This window comes from Salmo salar, chromosome ssa02, assembly GCF_905237065.1.
Source record: "Salmo salar chromosome ssa02, Ssal_v3.1, whole genome shotgun sequence".
Lineage (NCBI taxonomy): Eukaryota > Metazoa > Chordata > Actinopteri > Salmoniformes > Salmonidae > Salmo > Salmo salar.
In genome coordinates, this window is record NC_059443.1 from 18,497,839 (window position 1) to 18,516,697 (window position 18,859).

Below are 18,859 nucleotides of genomic sequence, written 5' to 3' on the forward strand. Positions count from 1 at the left end.
AGATGAAGTGCAGATCCAGGGAAGCTCGGATGAGTTGTAGGAAACCAGAAGTGGAGGCTGAGATTTGGAGTGAGCTGGGTTGGGACAGAGGAAACAGGTCTGGATGGGAATCCAAGGGAGTGGTGGTGTGGTGAGTCCAGAACAAGGTAGCAGGGTGGTGAGATGTGGAACAGGAGCCAGAGTGGCAAAACTGCAGTGAGAGGATAAACAGCGTCAGGCAGGGATACTGGTACAATAGATTAACAGGATCTTGAATAATAATGATGGCTAGAAGGATAAACTGACTGAGCAGAGATCACAATCTGGCAGAGTGGAAGTGGCAGGACTGAGTATTTGTAGAGGTCTTGATAATGGAACGAGTTGCAGCTGGTAGGGATCTGCTCTGACTCCAGCACACCTGTCTCCAACCACACAATCACACAAACAGAAAGGGTTGGGGAAAGAGAGAGAAAGGTTGTTCTGGGGAATGGCTGCAGGTCAAGCAGACACCGGATGACCACTAGGGGGTGTGGCAGGAGCAGAATTGACACAGGCGTCGTCTAGCACTTTTGCTAGGTACTATCGAGTCAATGTTGCTGCCGCCAACCAGGTCGGGACGGCCTTTTTGGGTGTTGACCCCACATCCCTGGAGGGGGATGAAGGGACACAGCAACAATGACTGCGCTGAGCTCAGTCCTACGGGATTTTTCTCTTGTCTGGCCTTGCCTAGTTCATCGATTTATCTGGTATTGTGATACCATATTGGAGTGATCCAATATACTGCTACATAATGAAGGTTACGTATGTAATCACGGTTATGTGAGCTATTGGATCACTCCAATTATCTTGTCGGTGATCTACGGCGGCCCGAAAAGGACACAAGGTGGGAGTAGTGCATGGAAGCTATTTAAGGGGTCAGCCACAGCACTACCTGGTACACGGGACTAATCCGAAATTCTTACTCAGAATGTATCCTACTGAGCGGAAGGACACCATATTGGAGTGATCGGATCGCTCACGTAACCGTCGTTACATACGTAACCTTAGTTGTTTTCTATGATTTTGATATGCTCGCAGTCTGAGTGATGTAGAATGCCCAGTTAAAAAAAACATAAGATACTACATCCAGTTAAAAAGGTAGCTAACAAGGATTTACAGTTTAAAAGTCACATTTGATTATGATAAAGTCTGATAGCGGTAGTTATGGTCAAATGTTTCAGTTCATTTGTCCTTGCATTGATGCTGGACAGTTCATTCTGCTCGCGGAGGACTCTGCCAGTGCTGTCTCTCCCTGTAAGAGATCCTACAGTAGAGGGTGGTCAGTTTGAGGCATGTCAGTGACCAATCTCACTACTGCTTGCTCTCTGTCTATGGTGTTGGTTAGTACTTTTTGGAACAGTATAGTAGAAAATGTGCCAAACTAGCACTATAACCTTTGCCTTTTCTAATATCCCATAGCAAAGATTTTGGAACTGGGCTAGTAAAAATTGCTGTCCACTAGCTCGGCTGACCAGTGCCCAGATCCTTAAATTCCATCCCTATATGTATTGATATATGTATGGTGTTAGTTTAGATGTGTGTCTGGTTCAGTTGCTGATGTGTCTGAAGAAGCTGCGGTGCTTAGAACGACCTGCAGGGGTCTCTCTTTCCCTGTGAAACACTAGGTCACTTCCTATAGAACAGGACTGGCCAGTATTCTAACAGAGGGCCGGTGTGGGTGCAGGCTTTTGCTCCAGCCAAGCAGTAACACACCTGATTCAATATCCTCTGGTGGATGTTTTCAGTGGATGTTGAGGCAACACCACACCAGTTTTAAAATACAGTGGGGTTTTCCTGGGGCGGCAGGTAGCCTAGTGGTTGCTGTACCGAATCCCCGAGCTGACAAGGTATAAATCTGTCGTTCTGCCCCTGAGCAAGGCAGTTAACCCACTGTTCCCCGGGCGCCAAAGACGTGGATGTTGATTATGGCAGCCCCCCGCACCTCTCTGATTCAAAGGGGTTAAATGTGGAAGATACATTTCAGTTGAATGCATTCAGTTGTACAACTGACTAGGTGTCCCCCTTTCCCCTTTCCTTTATCTGTGACATGGAATTGTGATTAAATTATTGAATTGGGAACCGAATCTCCAACATGCTTACTTTTCATGTCTGTTTACTCAATGGATCATCCTGCCTCATAGGCTGCTTCACTTGTCAATCATGTCCCTACTATCTCTCCCTCTAATCTGCGATATCTCTCTCACACACTCTTTCTCTGTTTCTCTCACAGCTAAAATCAGAATGGACATATCACAAACCCCAGCTGCTCTCGCTCTCTCTTGCTCCCAATCCCTTTAATGAGAGCGGTAAGACAATTATCCATTGGACAGTCAGATGGTGGCTCCTTATTGACCAAAGATTCAGTGTGTGTGTGTGTGTGTGTGTGTGTGTGTGTGTGTGTGTGTGTGTGTGTCAAAGGAGGCTTGTGTGAGGAGCTATAGGATGACAGCTCATTGTAATGGCTGGAAAGGAATCAATGGAACAGTATCAAACACATAAAACATATGGACACCACGTTTGACTCCATTCCATTATTCCATTCCAGACATTACAAGGAGCCTGTCCCCAACTAGTTCCTCCCACCAACCTCCACTGGTGTGTGTGTGCGCATGCGTTTGTATGTGCACATCAGTGTGTATGTATCTCTCCCATTACTCTACAGTGAAGCTGTTGAGTCCTGCCGTCAGAGAGAGAACTAGCCGCCAATCACCCTCCTCCAGTAATGACAAATCAGATTAAACCCTGTGTCTTTACCGTTTCCTTTGTCAGCACTTTTATCTACCCCCCCTTCCTTATCTCTCTTCGCAATATCTCCCCTCCTGCCCATCTCTCTTCTTTCCATCTCACCATACATCACTCACTCTCTCTCTGTGAATATCTCTCTTTCTGCATTTTCTCCTTGCCTCTGTATCTCTCCCTCGCTTTCCCTTCCTCCACCTCTCCCTCTGCGTCCCTGTTAACTACTCTTCGATCGGAGGGAGACCGTCCAGAAAAGACACAGAAAAGTAGAAAATAAGATTATTTATTTTGAGATGCAAAACGTAGACTGACACCTATTGTAGTTCCTCCAGTCTGTCAACAACCAGTTATGTTTTATTTATTAGTGTGTTCATGGTTCTTTTGTTTGAAGCAATGCTGAGCGAGCTGAAGCCACAGAACCTGGTGCCAGCCCAATATGACTTCTGACCCCTCTCTGTCCAGTTCCCATCATCACACATATCACATTCATTAACACATGGCCAAAGGACAATAACATCATTATCAGTGAAGGATTTGACACATAACTCCCTACATTAGCCAAACTGGGCATGAAGACCCAGAAAACAGAAGAAATGCACAGTAATTGCACAGAATTGAAATTCAATATCATAATACAAATTCTAAATTATGGAATTCAAATACAATTTATGTTCCCACTGAAATTGCTCCATAGTCTCCCAGTCCCTTTCCAGTCCCCCCCGGAATGTGTTTTAATATTTTTTAGGACTGTTAGATGGTCACTTTTGGTGACTTTTTAAAAGGACATTCTACAAAATGTATATTTAAAAGAATTATAACCTGTAGCCAAACTGATGCAGCATAGCGGCTTTGAATAAGCTTAAGTATGGGTTTGCCAATCTCCATTTACTCCAAATGAAAATCCCCAAAGACTCTGAATGCATCAAATGCAATAAATATACGTTGTAACTTGTCAATCTGATCTTAAAAGCGCATCTTGGCAGAAATGTGGATATATATTTCTTCAATTTTTTGGGGAGTGGCGGCAATGATTTAGAAGCAGCGGAGCTCCTTCTCAAAAGAAGTCCTTGGAGGCGGCCTCCGCAAAGTTGGGTGCAGCCATGAGGATTGCGATGGTACAAATTATGTTGAACACACTGAACCCCACCAGACACAAACGGTCGATGACCACTGCTGCAAACTGCCACTTCTCCGCCACGCTCACCCTGCGGTCCTGCTCACGGAGACCCTCGGCCAGGAACCGCACCTCCGCCAGCAGGGCCTGGAGCTGGGCCTCTGCTTCCCCAGCCTGGAACACCCTGGCCTGGGCATGGCAAGTACCCACTCCACTTGCCCCAGCCCCATCCTCTACACAGCTGGAACCTGAGGATGAGGGGTCAGGGTCCGGAGATGTGGGGGGTTGTGGCGGGGGGCTACCCAACGTTGTGGAGGAGGGTGGGTGGTGGTGGAGGATGCGGGTGTCAGAACCCTTTCTTTCTTCTCCTCCTCCTCCTCCTCCTCCTCCTCCTCTTCCTCCTCTTCCTCCTCTCCAAGTGACAGCAGGGTCAGGTTCAGGAGGACTCTGGAAGCCCATGTATGGCAGGTGTCCATTGGGCTGAGCGTGGGGGATGGAGGGGAGATTGGGGTGTAGGTTGGGGTGTAGGTTAAGGGGCTGGGGATATCGATTTGGGTTCAGGTGGATATTAGGCTGGGGGTTTGGATTATAGTTGTGATAGGACTGGAGGGTAGGATTGGAAGGTGGGTGTGGTAGGGGCTGGCTGAGCTGGCTTAGACTGGCCTGCAGAGAGGTGAGGCTCTGGGGGTAGGTTAAGGGGGCTGGGGTGGTGGTGGGGTGGGGAGAGGAGCAGGTCTTGGTCTGGGGGTTGGAGGGGCTGTGGTGGGGTGTGAGCTCACCCCACTCTTCTGGACACTTCATCCTCAGAAACCAGGGAACCCACTGGAGTAGAACCAACTCAACCTGAGACACACACACACACACACACAGTAAGTAAGAGGACCCAGGGACCTTCTGTGGCAAAACCAACAGAGAGGGAGAGGACACACACAGATCACAATGCATTCAGAAAGTATTCAGACCCCTTTCCTTTTTCCACATTTTGTTACATTACAGCCTTATTCTAAAATGTATTAAACAAACATTTTTCTGCATCAATCTACACAAATTACCCCATAATGACAAAGCAAAAACAGGTATTTAGAAATGTTTGAAAATGTATGAAATATAAAAAACAGAAATACCTTATTTAAAATACCTTAAGTACTCAGACCCTTTGTTATGAGACTAAAAATGTTGCTCAGGTGCATCCTGTTTCCATTGATCATTCTTGAGATGTTTCTACAGTTTGTTTGGAATCCGCCTGTGGTAAATTCAATTGATTTGACAAGATTTGGAAAGGCACACATCTGTCTATATAAGGTCCAGAGCAAAAACCAAGCCATGAGATCGTAGGAATTGTCCGTAGAACTCCAAGACAGGATTGTGTCAAACACAGATCTGGGGAAGGGTACCAAAACATTTCTGCAGCATTGAAGGTCCCCAAGAACACAGTAGCCTCCATCATTCTTAAAGCGAAGAAGTTTGCAACCACCAAGACTCTTCCTAGAGCTGTGCCCGGCCAAACTGAGCAATCGAGTGAGAAGGGCCTTGGTCAGGGAGGTGACAGAGAGCCCGATGGTCACTCTGACAGAGCTCCAGAGTTCCTCTGCGGAGATGGAAGAATACTCCAGAAGGACAACCATCTCTACAGCACTCCACCAATCAGGCCTTTACAGTAGAGTGGCCAGACAAAGGCACACGACAGCCCACTTGGAGTTTGCCAAAAAGCACCCAAAGGACTCTCAGACCATGAGAAACAATATTCTCTGGTCTGATGAAACCAAGATTGAACTCCTTGGCCTTAATGCCAAGCCTCACGTCTGGAGGAAACCTGGTACCATCCCTACGGTGGAGCATGGCGGTGGCAGCATCATGCTGTGGGGGTGTTTTTCAGAGGCAGGGACTGGGAGACTAGTCAGGATCGAGGGAATGATGAACAGAGCAAAGTACAGCAATATCCTTGATGAAAACCTGCTCCAGAGCGCTCAGGACCTCAGACTGGGGCAAGGGTTTGCCTTGCAACAGGACAATGACCCTAAGCACACAGCCAAGACAACACAAGAGTGGCTTCAGGACATGTCTCTGAATGTCCTTGAGTAGCCCAGCCAGAGCCCGGACTTGAACCTGATCGAACATCTCTGGAGAGACCTGAAAATAGTTGTGCAGCGATGCTCCCCATCCAACCTAACAGAGCTTGAGAGGTTCTGCAGAGAAGAATGAGAGAAACTCTCCAAATACAGGTGTGCCAAGCTTGTAGCATCATACCCAAGAAGACCCAAGGCTGTAATTGCTGATAAAGGTGCTTCAACAAAGTACTGAGTAAAGGGTCTGAATACTTATGTAAATGTGATATTTCATATATATATATATATATACACACACTGCTCAAAAAAATAAAGGGAACACTTAAACAACACATCCTACATCTGAATGAAAGAAATAATCTTAATAACTACTTTTTTCTTTACATCGTTGAATGTGCTGACAACAAAATCACACAAAAATAATCAATGGAAATCCAATTTATCAACCCATGGAGGTCTGTATTTGGAGTCACACTCAAAACTAAAGTGGAAAACCACAATACAGGCTGATCCAACTTTGATGTAATGTCCTAAAAAAACAAGTCAAAATGAGGCTCAGTAGTGTGTGTGGCCTCCACGTGCCTGTATGACCTCCCTACAACGCCTGGGCATGCTCCTGATGAGGTGGCGGATAGTCTCCTGAGGGATCTCCTCCCAGATCTGGACTAAAGCATCCGCCAACTCCTGGTGCAACGTGGCGTTGGTGGATGGAGTGAGACATGATGTCCCAGATGTGCTCAATTGGATTCAGGTCTGGGGAACGGGCGGGCCAGTCCATAGCATCAATGCCTTCCTCTTGCAGGAACTGCTAACACACTCCAGCCACATGAGGTCTGGCATTGTCTTGCATTAGGAGGAACCCAGGGCCAACCGCACCAGCATATGGTCTCACAAGGGGTCTGAGGATCTCATCTCGGTACCTAATGGCAGTCAGGCTACCTCTGGCGAGCACATGGAGGGCTGTGCGGCCCCCCAAAGAAATGCCACCCCACACCATGACTGACCCACCGCCAAACCGGTCATGCTGGTGGATGTTGCAGGCAGCAGAACGTTCTCCACGGCGTCTCCAGACTCTGTCACGTCTGTCACGTGCTCAGTGTGAACCTGCTTTCATCTGTGAAGAGCACAGGGCGCCAGTGGCAAAATTGCCAATCTTGGTGTTCTCTGGCAAATGCCAAACGTCCTGCACGGTGTTGGGCTGTAAGCACAACCCCCACCTGTGGACATCGGGCCCTCATACCACCCTCATGGAGTCTGTTTTTGACCGTTTGAGCAGACCCATGCACATTTGTGGCCTGCTGGAGGTCATTTTGCAGGGCTCTGGCAGTGCTCCTCCTTGCACAAAGGCGGACGTAGCGGTCCTGCTGCTGGGTTGTTGCCCTCCTACGGCCTCCTCCACATCTCCTGATGTACTGGTCTGTCTCCTGGTAGCGCCTCCATGCTCTGGACACTACGATGACAGACACAGCAAACCTTCTTGCCACAGCTCGCATTGATGTGCCATCCTGGATGAGCTGCACTACCTGAGCCACTTGTGTGGGTTGTAGACTCCGTCTCGTGCTACCACTAGAGTGAAAGCACCGCCAGCATTCAAAAGTGACCAAAACATCAGCCAGGAAGCATAGGAACTGAGAAGTGGTCTGTGGTCCCCACCTGCAGAACCACTCCTTTATTGGGGGTGTCTTGCTAATTGCCTATAATTTCCACCTGTTGTCTATTCCATTTGCACAACAGCATGTGAAATTTATTGTCAATCAGTGTTGCTTCCTAAGTGGGCAGTTTGATTTCACAGAAGTGTGATTGACTTGGAGTTACATTGTGTTGTTTAAGTGTTCCCTTTATTTTTTTGAGCAGTGTATATACACACACACATTTGCAAACATTTCTAAAAACCTGTTTTTGCTTTGTCATTATGGGGTACTGGATGTAGATTGATGGGGAAAAAACGATTTAATCAATTTTAGAATAAGGCTGTAACATAACAAAATGTGGAAAAAGTCAAGGGGTCTGAATACTTTCCGAATGCACTGTAAAGTAAGTAGATAAGAGGAACCAGGGAATGTACTGCAGCAGAACCAACTGCACCTGATAGAAAAGGACAGGACGCACACAATGTCCAGACATTCACAGATATGAGAGGAACATACACAGACAGTTACAGATACACTTCAGAATCAGTAGTCAGACCGAGAGCCTCACCCATTGAGGCATGTCTCCACTGTTGGGGTCGTGGTGATGGTACTGAAGTACAACTACAGTCGCCACCACAGACATCCCTACGGTAACCATGGTGCTCACAAAATACTGACCTAGGATGGAGACACAGTATTATAGTACACTTATACAGAGACACACACCCACACACACACACACACACACACACACATTCACTGACCTATCAGTGGAATGCAGTCTGAGGTAGCTGGCATAATCTCAGCCACCAGCAACATGAAGAAAGTCTGAGAGAGAAGAATTGTAATGCCTGGAGAGAGAGATGGGGAATAGGATATTATTACACTGGGAAATACAGCAATACATGTGGGTAGTACAATTCTCCATCTCTCTGCCAACTCACCCCACCCATCCATCTCTCCCTCCATCTCTGTCCCTCCTCTTCCCCCTTTTCTCCCTCCATCTCTGTCCCTCCCTTCCCCACCCCCTTCTCTCCCTCCATCTCTGTCCCTCCCCTACCCACACCGTTCTCTCCCTCCATCTCTCTCCCACTTTCTGATTGTAAAAATCACGAGGTTTTCTTGGACCGCTGCAGAATTACTGACAGAGAAACAATAAAAAAGAGGGCAGGTACGGAGAGAGAGAGAGAGAGAAAGAGAGAGAGACATACAGCAGGACCATTATCTCATCTCTCCATCTCTAACACCTGGTTTATTTTTCATCACTCTGAACTATCATTTCTTTCTCTTCTATCTTTCCCTTACACCTCATCATCTTCCCTTACACCTCCTCATCTTCCCTCTTTTCATCATATTTTACACTTTCCAGCGCCTCGGACCTCCCCTTTTCACCTCCAACATCTCTCCCTTCTCCCTTTCATACTCCTCTTCTCCCTCCCCCTTTCCTCCTCCCCCTCTCCTCACCCAGACCGATCTTCTCCCCCGATTGGGCTGGCAGTAGGAACACCAGCAGTGTCAAGGAGGAGATGAGAACACAGGGGACGAGGAGGTTGAGAGCGTAGAACAGAGTTCTCCGCCGTAGGGTCACAACAAAGGTCACGTCAGAGTAGGGCTCTGTACAGCACTCATAAAATATCTCATGGCGATCACCTGGTACACCTACAAGAGGGGGGAGGAAAGAGGGAGTGAGAGATTAGAAAGTAATATGGAGGAGAGAGATACAAGAGGGTCGGGGGCAGACAGAGCTCTCTCACCCAGCAGTTCCCACTCTCCATTGGACATGTATCCTGACAGGTCAGCCTCCTGCATCTGGAGGTCCAGCAGCCAGCCGTCAAACGTCCACGAGCCAAACTTCAGCTCACAGTGCTGGACATCAAAGGGAAACCAACGCACGTCCACTTCACACGCACTGCTGAAAATACCTGGGACAGGAGAGAGGGGAGTTGTGAGAGATGTGGGGGGAGAAGGAGTGAGAGAAGGGAAAGGGGGAGAAAATAAAAGAGAATGAGAGAGAAGTGCATTACCAGTAGGGGAGAGTGGGGTAAGTTGAGCCATTTGTTACATTCAGCATCAAAGGAAACATAGTATTCTTTCTAATAAAGATATCTACATATATTTCAGGATGTTGTGTATCGCTGGAAATCAGCAGTTTTGAAAACACAGCTTGTCCAAAAAAAGGCTCAACTTAGCCCATGGCCATTGGCCCGACTTACCCCAAGGCAAACATTTGGATTATATTAGCCCACACAGCTACAAGGATGCCCTTTCATGCTAGGTTTAGGACCCCATATTCAAGGTTACAGAGACCCCAACTGATGTATAGAACAATCTTTAAATGATCTACTTTGGTTTAGATATAAGCATCATGAAACCTCTAACACAATACATTTGTTTGACTTGGTGAAAATACTTTTTTGGACCTAACTTGCTTACCACTTTTTCCATGTAGTTTCTTCCTTCAGACTCCTTGAAATGACCTCTTCCTAAATATTTGATCAAATTATAAATGTTGTGTATGATTTATTATGCTCAACTTACTCCTTGTCTCAACTTTCCCCACTCTCCCCTATATATATGTTAAACTATGATGAGAGAGGGGAAGGTCAGGGAAGAATAAAAAGAGAGAAAGGTTGATCTATAGACTTACCTGGAGGTAGGTACTCACAGAAGCCACTTGAGTTGACCAGCACATAGCTCTTAAAGGTGGCATCAAATTTATCATGGGCACTGAGAAGGACAAAAAAGAAAGATCAGTAAGGTGTGTGTGTGTGTGTACTTTAACTTAACAAGTTGCTTAATCAGCGTTATTCTCTGGGTTGAGTGAACTTCAAAATAGCATTGAAGTTGATTCAAATTAAAATATTAAGGCAACCAGCTGCCATAGGATTTATAGTTCTCAACACTAGATTCTAGTTTGCTCAAAGCCATGCCCATATTAACATATTTCCCAGCATGCTTTATTGCAGGATGATTTTCAGAATTGTGTTTTAATACCTGTGTTTTTGCATACACATTGTTTGGTTGATAAAGCTTATGCTACACAAAGACAAAAGGCATTTTTCTAAACTAATCCAATCTATTAGTCTGGATATCTTCACTCTGGCTAGATTCTAATAGGAATTACACAACTTTGCAAGCCAGCAATTATGTGACTTGCAGGCTTGATGTGACCTGTAAACCAGGAGTTTCAGATCACTGTGTTAGGGTGTAATTAGTGATGAGTATTTTTAGGGAAGCCAGATCATTGGCGCCGTTCACCTAAATGAGCCGTTCATTTGGCTCCCAAACGGCTCTTTATTTTGTAGTGCATAAAAAAATGTTTGAAAAAAAAATAATATAGCATATTTCTAATTTAAAGCCTAAAATGTTCCCTACCATTATGCAGATAGTGAAATGTGAGTTCAAATACATTTTAAATGACGAAATTAGATTGCTTGGCTCTCTCCTCACTACCTACTGTTCCTGCAGTGAGGAATGAATAGCTTCAGAGAATGGTTGTCTGGAGCTCATAAAGCAGTAGTAGCAGGGAGTCAAATGAACGCCTCATTCACAGATACAAAACGGTTCCAGACGTTCACCAAAAAGATCTGTTCAAAAAGAGCTGTTCATTTGCGAACAACTCATCACTAATATGTAACTTATTATAATGTATGCCATAAAGAGATTCATTTTAAACATATTCACTTACAGTGCCTTCAGAAAGCATTCACAACCTTTCACGTTGTCTAATGATTGGAGACAGGCGCAGGAATATGTAATAGGGGGTTTTATTCTCTCCACCCAAACATAAGAGCGAGGTAGAAATGTCTAAATAATACATGGGACGAGACCCGTAAAACAAGTGCACAATAACACGTATCATGGAAGCCGAAACAATAGCACAGGTACTCACAGGACCAAGGGACATGGTAACAATAACCGACAAGGACAATGGGGAACAGAGGGCACATATATAACCTACTAACCAGGGGGAATGGGAACCAGGTGTGCGTAATGAGACAAGACAGAGATGAGGTGTGGGTCGGTGATAAGGAAATTATATAATAAAGGTAAATTAATAAAGAATCCCTCCCTGAAACATAACTGATTAGTAATTAGTAGATGTGTAGCATGTGTGATGAATAATTAAAGTACTGAACGTTAAGTCCCATAAGGCCTAGTAGAGGCCCGGGAGGAAGAGAAATGTGTGTGTGTTTGTGGGCCTAAGGGAACTGTAGACATGTGTGTGTGACCTGACCTGAAGAGGCTTAGAAGAAACAGGGAGTAACCTTCAAGGTCCCCCTAATCTCGGGGGAAAGGAACAAGCAGCGCTGGATAGTGATTAACAGTGGTGAGAAGTCTGGGGAGGGATACTATTCACCTACTGTTCGTGTGTATGGATGTGCGTAGGATATCTACTGTTTGTGTGGAGGTATGTGCGTAAGCGGGGAGGGCGCATAAAATGAACTTTTGTGTAATGTACTTCAGAACGTTCTCTGAATAAACTGTACAGACCTTTTGCAGAAATATGAGTCCTTGCCTAATTATTATTAACCCAGTGTCTTACAAACCTTGGGGATTAGTCAAGGCTTATTGATTGTTAATTATTATCATTGGGATTCGAAAATTCCCGTGACAGCTTGGCCCTTCGACAGTCGGAACTCAATACCTGCTCCTGTCGTTCCATGGAGACACCGAAACCGTGCACGGGTGGATGAAATATCCGTAGATTAAAGACCTGGCCCCTTGCTGAGGGTTCTTTACAGGCCGGTGGCGAATTGGTATACGACAGAAGCGGTGACGAGAGCCTACCAACATTGAAATCTCAGAAGCAAAAAATAAGGTCAGTGTGCTTTATTCAGCTTTTTGGGGGATAGCACCTGTATGATTGCATTAACCTCTATGGGCTAGGTGGGACGCTTGCGTCCCACCTACTCAACAGCCAGTGTAATCCCGTGGCACGATATTCAAATACCTCAAAAATGCAAAAACTTCAATTTTTCAAACATATGACTATTTTACACCATTTTAAAGACAAGACTCTCGTTAATCTAACCACACTGTCTGATTTCAAAAAGGCTTTACAACGAAAGCAAAACATTAGATTATGTCAGCAGAGTACCCAGCCAGAAATAATCAGACACCCATTTTTCAAGCTAGCATATAATGTCACATAAACCCAAACCACAGCTAAATGCAGCACTAACCTTTGATGATCTTCATCAGATGACAACCCTAGGACATTGTGTTATACAATACATGCATGTTTTGTTCAATCAAATTCATATTTATATCAAAAACCAGCTTTTTACATTAGCATGTGACTAGCATGTGACTAGCATTCCCACCGAACACTGCCGGTGAATTTACTAAATTACTCACGATAAACGTTCACAAAAAACATAACAATTATTTTAAGAATTATAGATACAGAACTCCTCTATGCACTCGATATGTCCGATTTTAAAATAGCTTTTCGGTGAAAGCACATTTTGCAATATTCTCAGTAGATAGCCCGGCATCACAGGGCTAGCTATTTAGACACCGAGCAAGTTTAGCACTCACCAAAGTCAGATTTACTATAAGAAAAATGTTATTACCTTTGCTGTTCTTCGTCAGAATGCACTCCCAGGACTTCTACTTCAATAACAAATGTTGGTTTGGTCCCAAATAATCCATTGTTATATCCAAATAGCGGCGTTTTGTTCGTGCGTTCAAGACACTATCCGAAAGGGTAAATAAGGGTGACGAGCATGGCGCATTTCGTGACAAAAAAAAATCTCAATATTCCATTACCGTACTTCGAAGCATGTCAACCGCTGTTTAAAATCAATTTTTATGCCATTTTTCTCGTAAAAAAGCAATAATATTCCGACCGGGAATCTGCGTTTAGGTAAAAAGAGGAAAGAAAATAAAGCACGGGGTCGACTCGTGCACGCGCCTAAGCCCATTGTCCTCTGATCGGCCACTTGCCAAACGCGATAATGTGTTTCAGCCAGAGGCTGCCTCGATATCATTCATCTTTTTCCCGGGCTCTGAGAGCCTATGGGAGCCGTAGGAAGTGTCACGTTACAGCAAAGATCCTCAGTCTTCAATAAAAAGAGCCCCGATGAACAACAACTTGTCAGACAGGCCACTTCCTGTTCAGAATCTTCTCAGGTTTTGGCCTGCCATATGAGTTCTGTTATACTCACAGACACCATTCAAACAGTTTTAGAAACTTTAGGGTGTTTTCTATCCAAAGCCAATAATTATATGCATATTCTAGTTACTGGGCAGGAGTAGTAACCAGATTAAATCGGGTACGTTTTTTATCCGGCCGTGTCAATACTGCCCCCTACCCCTAACAGGTTAAATGTTGAAATGAGTGATGTGAGAGTACAAGGCGGGAGCGTTTATAAAGGATTTTAATGTACTCTGGGTGTTAGACGCTGGAATATCCGGGTGGAGTTTATATCTGGTGACCTGTCTTTATAAGTTTGGGTGGAGAAAAATGTGTTAAAGGCAACCAAGTATTCTATGCAAATGGAGGCAGGAATTAGTTGGAAATTCAAAAACTTTGAAACAGGGTCCGTAATGACCCTGTGCAACTGTGGCCACTGCAGAAAACAAAACTAGCTTATGGTGAGACCTGAAAACGTAGAAAAGGGTCAACAGACGTAGGGGGAAATTCGTTAAAATTGGAAGGCGAAATAGGTCGCCTATCTAAATTACGACGATTAGAAGGGGATGGTCAGATCTTTAGGGGGGCGCAAATCTAGGTCTGATTATCCATTGAAGAAGGGAAACCTAATATAGCGGAGTGAGATAAATTATAAGGAGTAACAGATAAATAGGCCGTTAACTAGGGCTTTTCGACCCCTGGAAAATAGCTTATAGTTGCAGACGTATGTGTCCTAATGTCCGATCAACAGACACCTCTATAGAAAAAGTTTCAAGCATGCACATAGATCGTGAGCATAGAGTGTGAACACCCACATAGAGATTAATACAACACATAGATTGTGAGACACATAGATTGTGATAAATTGAATTAGAGTTTTAAAAGCACACACCTAGAGTAAGAAGATAATTATTTGCGTGTGAGACAGATATATTGTTCAGTCAACAGTCACAGGAAACGACAGGAAAATAAGTATAACTTATGGTCGTATACGTGTGAGATATGACTGTGTCAGGATTCATATGAATAATTATTCCAAAATTCTAGGAAAGATAAGAAGATAATTATTTGCGTGTGAGATAGATATATTGTTCAGTCAAGAGTCACAGGAAACGACAGGAAAATAAGTATAACTTATGGTCATATACGTGTGAGATATGAATGTGTCATAATACGATAGGTATTTTTCAAAATAGGTTAAGGATAATAACGAAATAAAGCACACACATAGAGGTTAATATCATGTAAATATAGATTGTGAGAAGATGCATAATAACTACGATAGTAATTGAACGAACATGAGTAGTAAATCCTCTCAGACGGAGAGGACTCCCAAGGCCCTCACAGAGACACAGAAAGTAGAACAGGATTTAGCAACTTTATTGAGAAAGTGGATAGAGGTGGAGAAAGTCAAGAAAAGTGGATAGAGACAGTCAAAAGAAAGGGGGAGATAGATGCTTTAACTGTCACAAACCGGGTCATTTTGCTAGAGATTGTGAGGCACCATGTAAACACTGCAATAAAGTAGGCCATAATCACTGAGACTGTAAAAAGAGAGAACAGTTTGAGTCAGAGCATCTAACAGTAACAATCGGGGTAATTGTGGTTAAGAGAGAAAAAAATGGACAGGATCAGACGATAGAAAATGTTTCAATTGCGATGAGACAGGACATTTCGCCCGGGAGTGTAAGGCTCCCTGTAAACATTGTGACCGAGTAGGACACAACCACCGAAATTGCAAACATAAGGGGAATGACAGGCGCGACAATCGGGGGAGAAAGAGAGAGGCAGAGTCAACGGGAGCGAGATTAAGGAGAGTAATCGCAGGAGAAAGGCTTAGACCTTTAAATTAGGGCTATTTTCTGGAAATTGTATCGGTAGTACGTGCCTAATTTTACGACTACAGACAATTATAAATAGGGTTAAAAATAGGGTTATTTGTGAGGAGTCTCCATCATTTTAATAGCGCGTTGGTGGTTCAGCGGTAGAATTCTCAACTACCATGCGGGAGGCTCGGGTTCATTTCTCAGCCTATGCATCAGTGGATTAACTTCTCTGGGCAAGGTGGGACGTGACCATCCCACACTATTTAACCTGTTGGGGCTAGGGGGCAGTATTTTCACGGCCGGATAAAAAAAACTTACCCGATTTAAACTGGTTACTACTCTTGCCCAGAAACGAGAATATGCATATAATTAGTAGATTTGGATAGAAAACACTCTAAAGTTTCTAAAACTGTTTGAATGGTGTCTGTGAGTATAACAGAACTCATATGGCAGGCCAAAACCTGAGAAGATTCCATGCAGGAAGTGCCCTATCTGACAATTTGTTGTCCTTCTGTTGCATCTCTCTCGAAATTACAGCATCTGTGCTGTTACGTGACACTTTCTAAGGCTTCCATTGGCTCTCTAAAGCCTTTAGAAAGCGGAATGACGCATCTCCTGTCTCTGGGCAAAGTATAGCAGCAGAGTTTGTAAGTGGCCTGCCTGGGGACAGTGACACTGGAGATGCGCATTCACGAGACTTCGCCATTTTTTATTTTTCTCTTTGAATGAATACAACGTTGTCCGGTTGGAATATTATCGCTATTTTACGAGAAAAATAGTATAAAAATTGATTTTAAACAGCGTTTGACATGCTTCTAAGTACGAAAATGTAATATTTAGATTTTTTTTGTCATGAAATGCGCTCGCAGGTTACCCTTCGGACAGTGACCTGAATGCACGAACAAAACGGAGGTATTTGGATATAACTATGGATTATTTGTAACCAAAACAACATTTGTTGAAGTAGAAGTCCTGGGAGTGCATTCTGACGAAGAACAGCAAAGGTAATCCAATTTTTCTAATAGTAATTCTGAGTTTAGGTTGTCCCAAACTTGGTGGGTGTCAAATTAGCTAGCCGTGATGGCTGAGCTATGTACTCAGAATATTGCAAAATGTGCTTTCGCCGAAAAGCTATTTTAAAATCTGACATAGCGTTTGCATAAAGGAGTTCTGTATCTATAATTCTTAAAATAATTGTTATGTATTTTGTCAACGTTTATCATGAGTAATTAAGTAAATTCACCGGAAGTCTTTGGTGGGTATGCTAGTTCTGAACATCACATGCTAATGTAAAAAGCTCGTTTTTATATAAATATGAACTTGATTGAACAAAACATGCATGTATTGTATAACATAATGTCCTAGGAGTGTCATCTGATGAAGATCAAAGGTTAGTGCTGCATTTAGCTGTGGTTTTGGTTTTTGTGACATATATGCTTGCTTTGAAAATGGCTGTGTGATTATTTTTGGCAGGGTACTCTCCTGACATAATCTAATGTTTTGCTTTCGCTGTAAAGCCTTTTTGAAATCGGACAATGTGGTTGGATTAACGAGAGTCTTACCTTTCAAATGGTGTAAAATAGTCATATATGTTTGAGAAATTGAAGTTATAGCATTTTTGAGGTATTTGTATTTCGCGCCACGCGATTCCACTGGCTGTTGAATAGGGTGGGACGCTAACGTCCCACTGGCCCAGAGAGGTTAACAGCCAGTGAAATAGCATGGTGCGAAATACAAAACAACAAAAATATCATAATTTCAATTTCTCAAACATACGACTATTTTACACCATTTTAAAGATACACTTCTCCTTAACTTCTATGGGCTACGTGGGCTAGCGTCCCACCTGCGGGACACAGCCAGTGAAATATCAGGGCGGCAAATACAAAAACAACAAAATGTCATAATTCAACTTCCTCAAACATACAACTATTTTACACAATTTTAAAGATACACTTCTCCTTGATGTAACCACATTGTCCGATTTCAAAAAGGCTTTACAGCGAAAGCAAAACATTAGATTATCTTAGGAGAGTACATAGACAAAAATAACCACACAACCTTTTTCCAAGCAAGGAGACACAGTGGGGGAAAAAAGTATTTGATCCCCTGCTGATTTTGTACGTTCGCCCACTGATAAAGACAGGATCAGTCAATCATTTTAATGGTAGGTTTATTTGAATAGTGAGAGACAGAATAACAACAAAAAAATCCAGAAAAACGCATGTCAAAAATGTTATAAATTGATTTGCATTTTAATGAGGGAAATAAGTATTTGACCCCCTCGCAATCAGAAAGATTTCTGGCTCCCAGGTGTCTTTTATACAGGTAACGAGCTGAGATTGTTACCTGTAAAAAAGACACCAGTCCACAGAAGCAATCAATCACATTCCAAACTCTCCACCATGGCCAAGACCAAAGAGCTCTCCAAGAATGTCAGGGACAAGATTGTAGACCTACACAAGGCTGGAATGGGCTACAAGACCATCGCCAAGCAGCTTGGTGAGAAGGTGACAACATTTGGTGCGATTATTCGCAAATGGAAGAAACACAAAAGAACTGTCAATATCCCTCTGCCTGGGGCTTCATGCAAGATCTCACCTCGTGGGGTTGCAATGATCATGAAAATTGAGAGGAATCAGCCCAGAACTACACGGGAGGATCTTGTCAATGATCTCAAGGCAGCTGGGACCATAGTCACCAAGAAAGCAATTGGTAACACACTACGCCGTGAAGGACTGAAATCCTGCAGCGCCCGCAAGGTCCCCCTGCTCAAGAATACATATACATGCCCATCTGAAGTTTGCCAATGAACATCTGAATGATTCAGAGGACAACTGGTGAAAGTGTTGTGGTCAGATAAGAACAAAATGGAGCTCTTTGGCATCAACTCAACTCGCCGTGTTCGGAGGAGGAGGAATACTGCCTATGACCGCAAGAACACCATCATCACTGTCAAACATGGAGGTTGAAACATTATGCTTTGGGGGTGTTTTTCTGCTAAGGGGACAGGACAACTTCACCGCATCAATGGGACGATGGACGGGGCCATGTACCGTCAAATCTTGGGTGAGAACATCCTTCCCTCAGCCAGGGCATTGAAAATGGGTCGTGGATGGGTATTCCAGCATGACAATGACCCAAAACCCATGGCCAAGGCAACAAAGGAGTGGCTCAAGAAGAAGCACATTAAGGTCCTGGAGTGGCCTAGCCAGTCTCCAGACCTTAATCTCATAGAAAATCTGTGGAGGGAGCTGAAGGTTCGAGTTGCCAAACGTCAGCCTCGAAACCTTAATGACTTGGAGAAGATCTGCAAAGAGGAG

At 44.0% G+C, this 18,859-nt stretch overlaps 1 protein-coding gene across 3 annotated transcripts in view; it reads right to left on the bottom strand.

Moving 5' to 3' along the window:
- Positions 1-3,024: 3,024 nt before the first annotated feature.
- Positions 3,025-18,859, bottom strand: part of LOC106605885 (neuronal acetylcholine receptor subunit alpha-7) — a 38,719-nt gene continuing 22,884 nt past the window's right edge. For all 3 annotated transcript variants that reach the window (XM_045698944.1, XM_045698950.1, XM_045698942.1), the window contains 6 exons: positions 10,216-10,295; positions 9,323-9,490; positions 9,033-9,227; positions 8,333-8,419; positions 8,137-8,246; positions 3,025-4,714 (listed from right to left, as the gene is read on the bottom strand). In XM_045698944.1, coding sequence (XP_045554900.1) covers positions 3,812-4,714; positions 8,137-8,246; positions 8,333-8,419; positions 9,033-9,227; positions 9,323-9,490; positions 10,216-10,295 — 1,543 coding nt within the window. In that variant the 3' untranslated portion in view covers positions 3,025-3,811. The remainder of the gene's footprint in view (positions 4,715-8,136; positions 8,247-8,332; positions 8,420-9,032; positions 9,228-9,322; positions 9,491-10,215; positions 10,296-18,859) is intronic.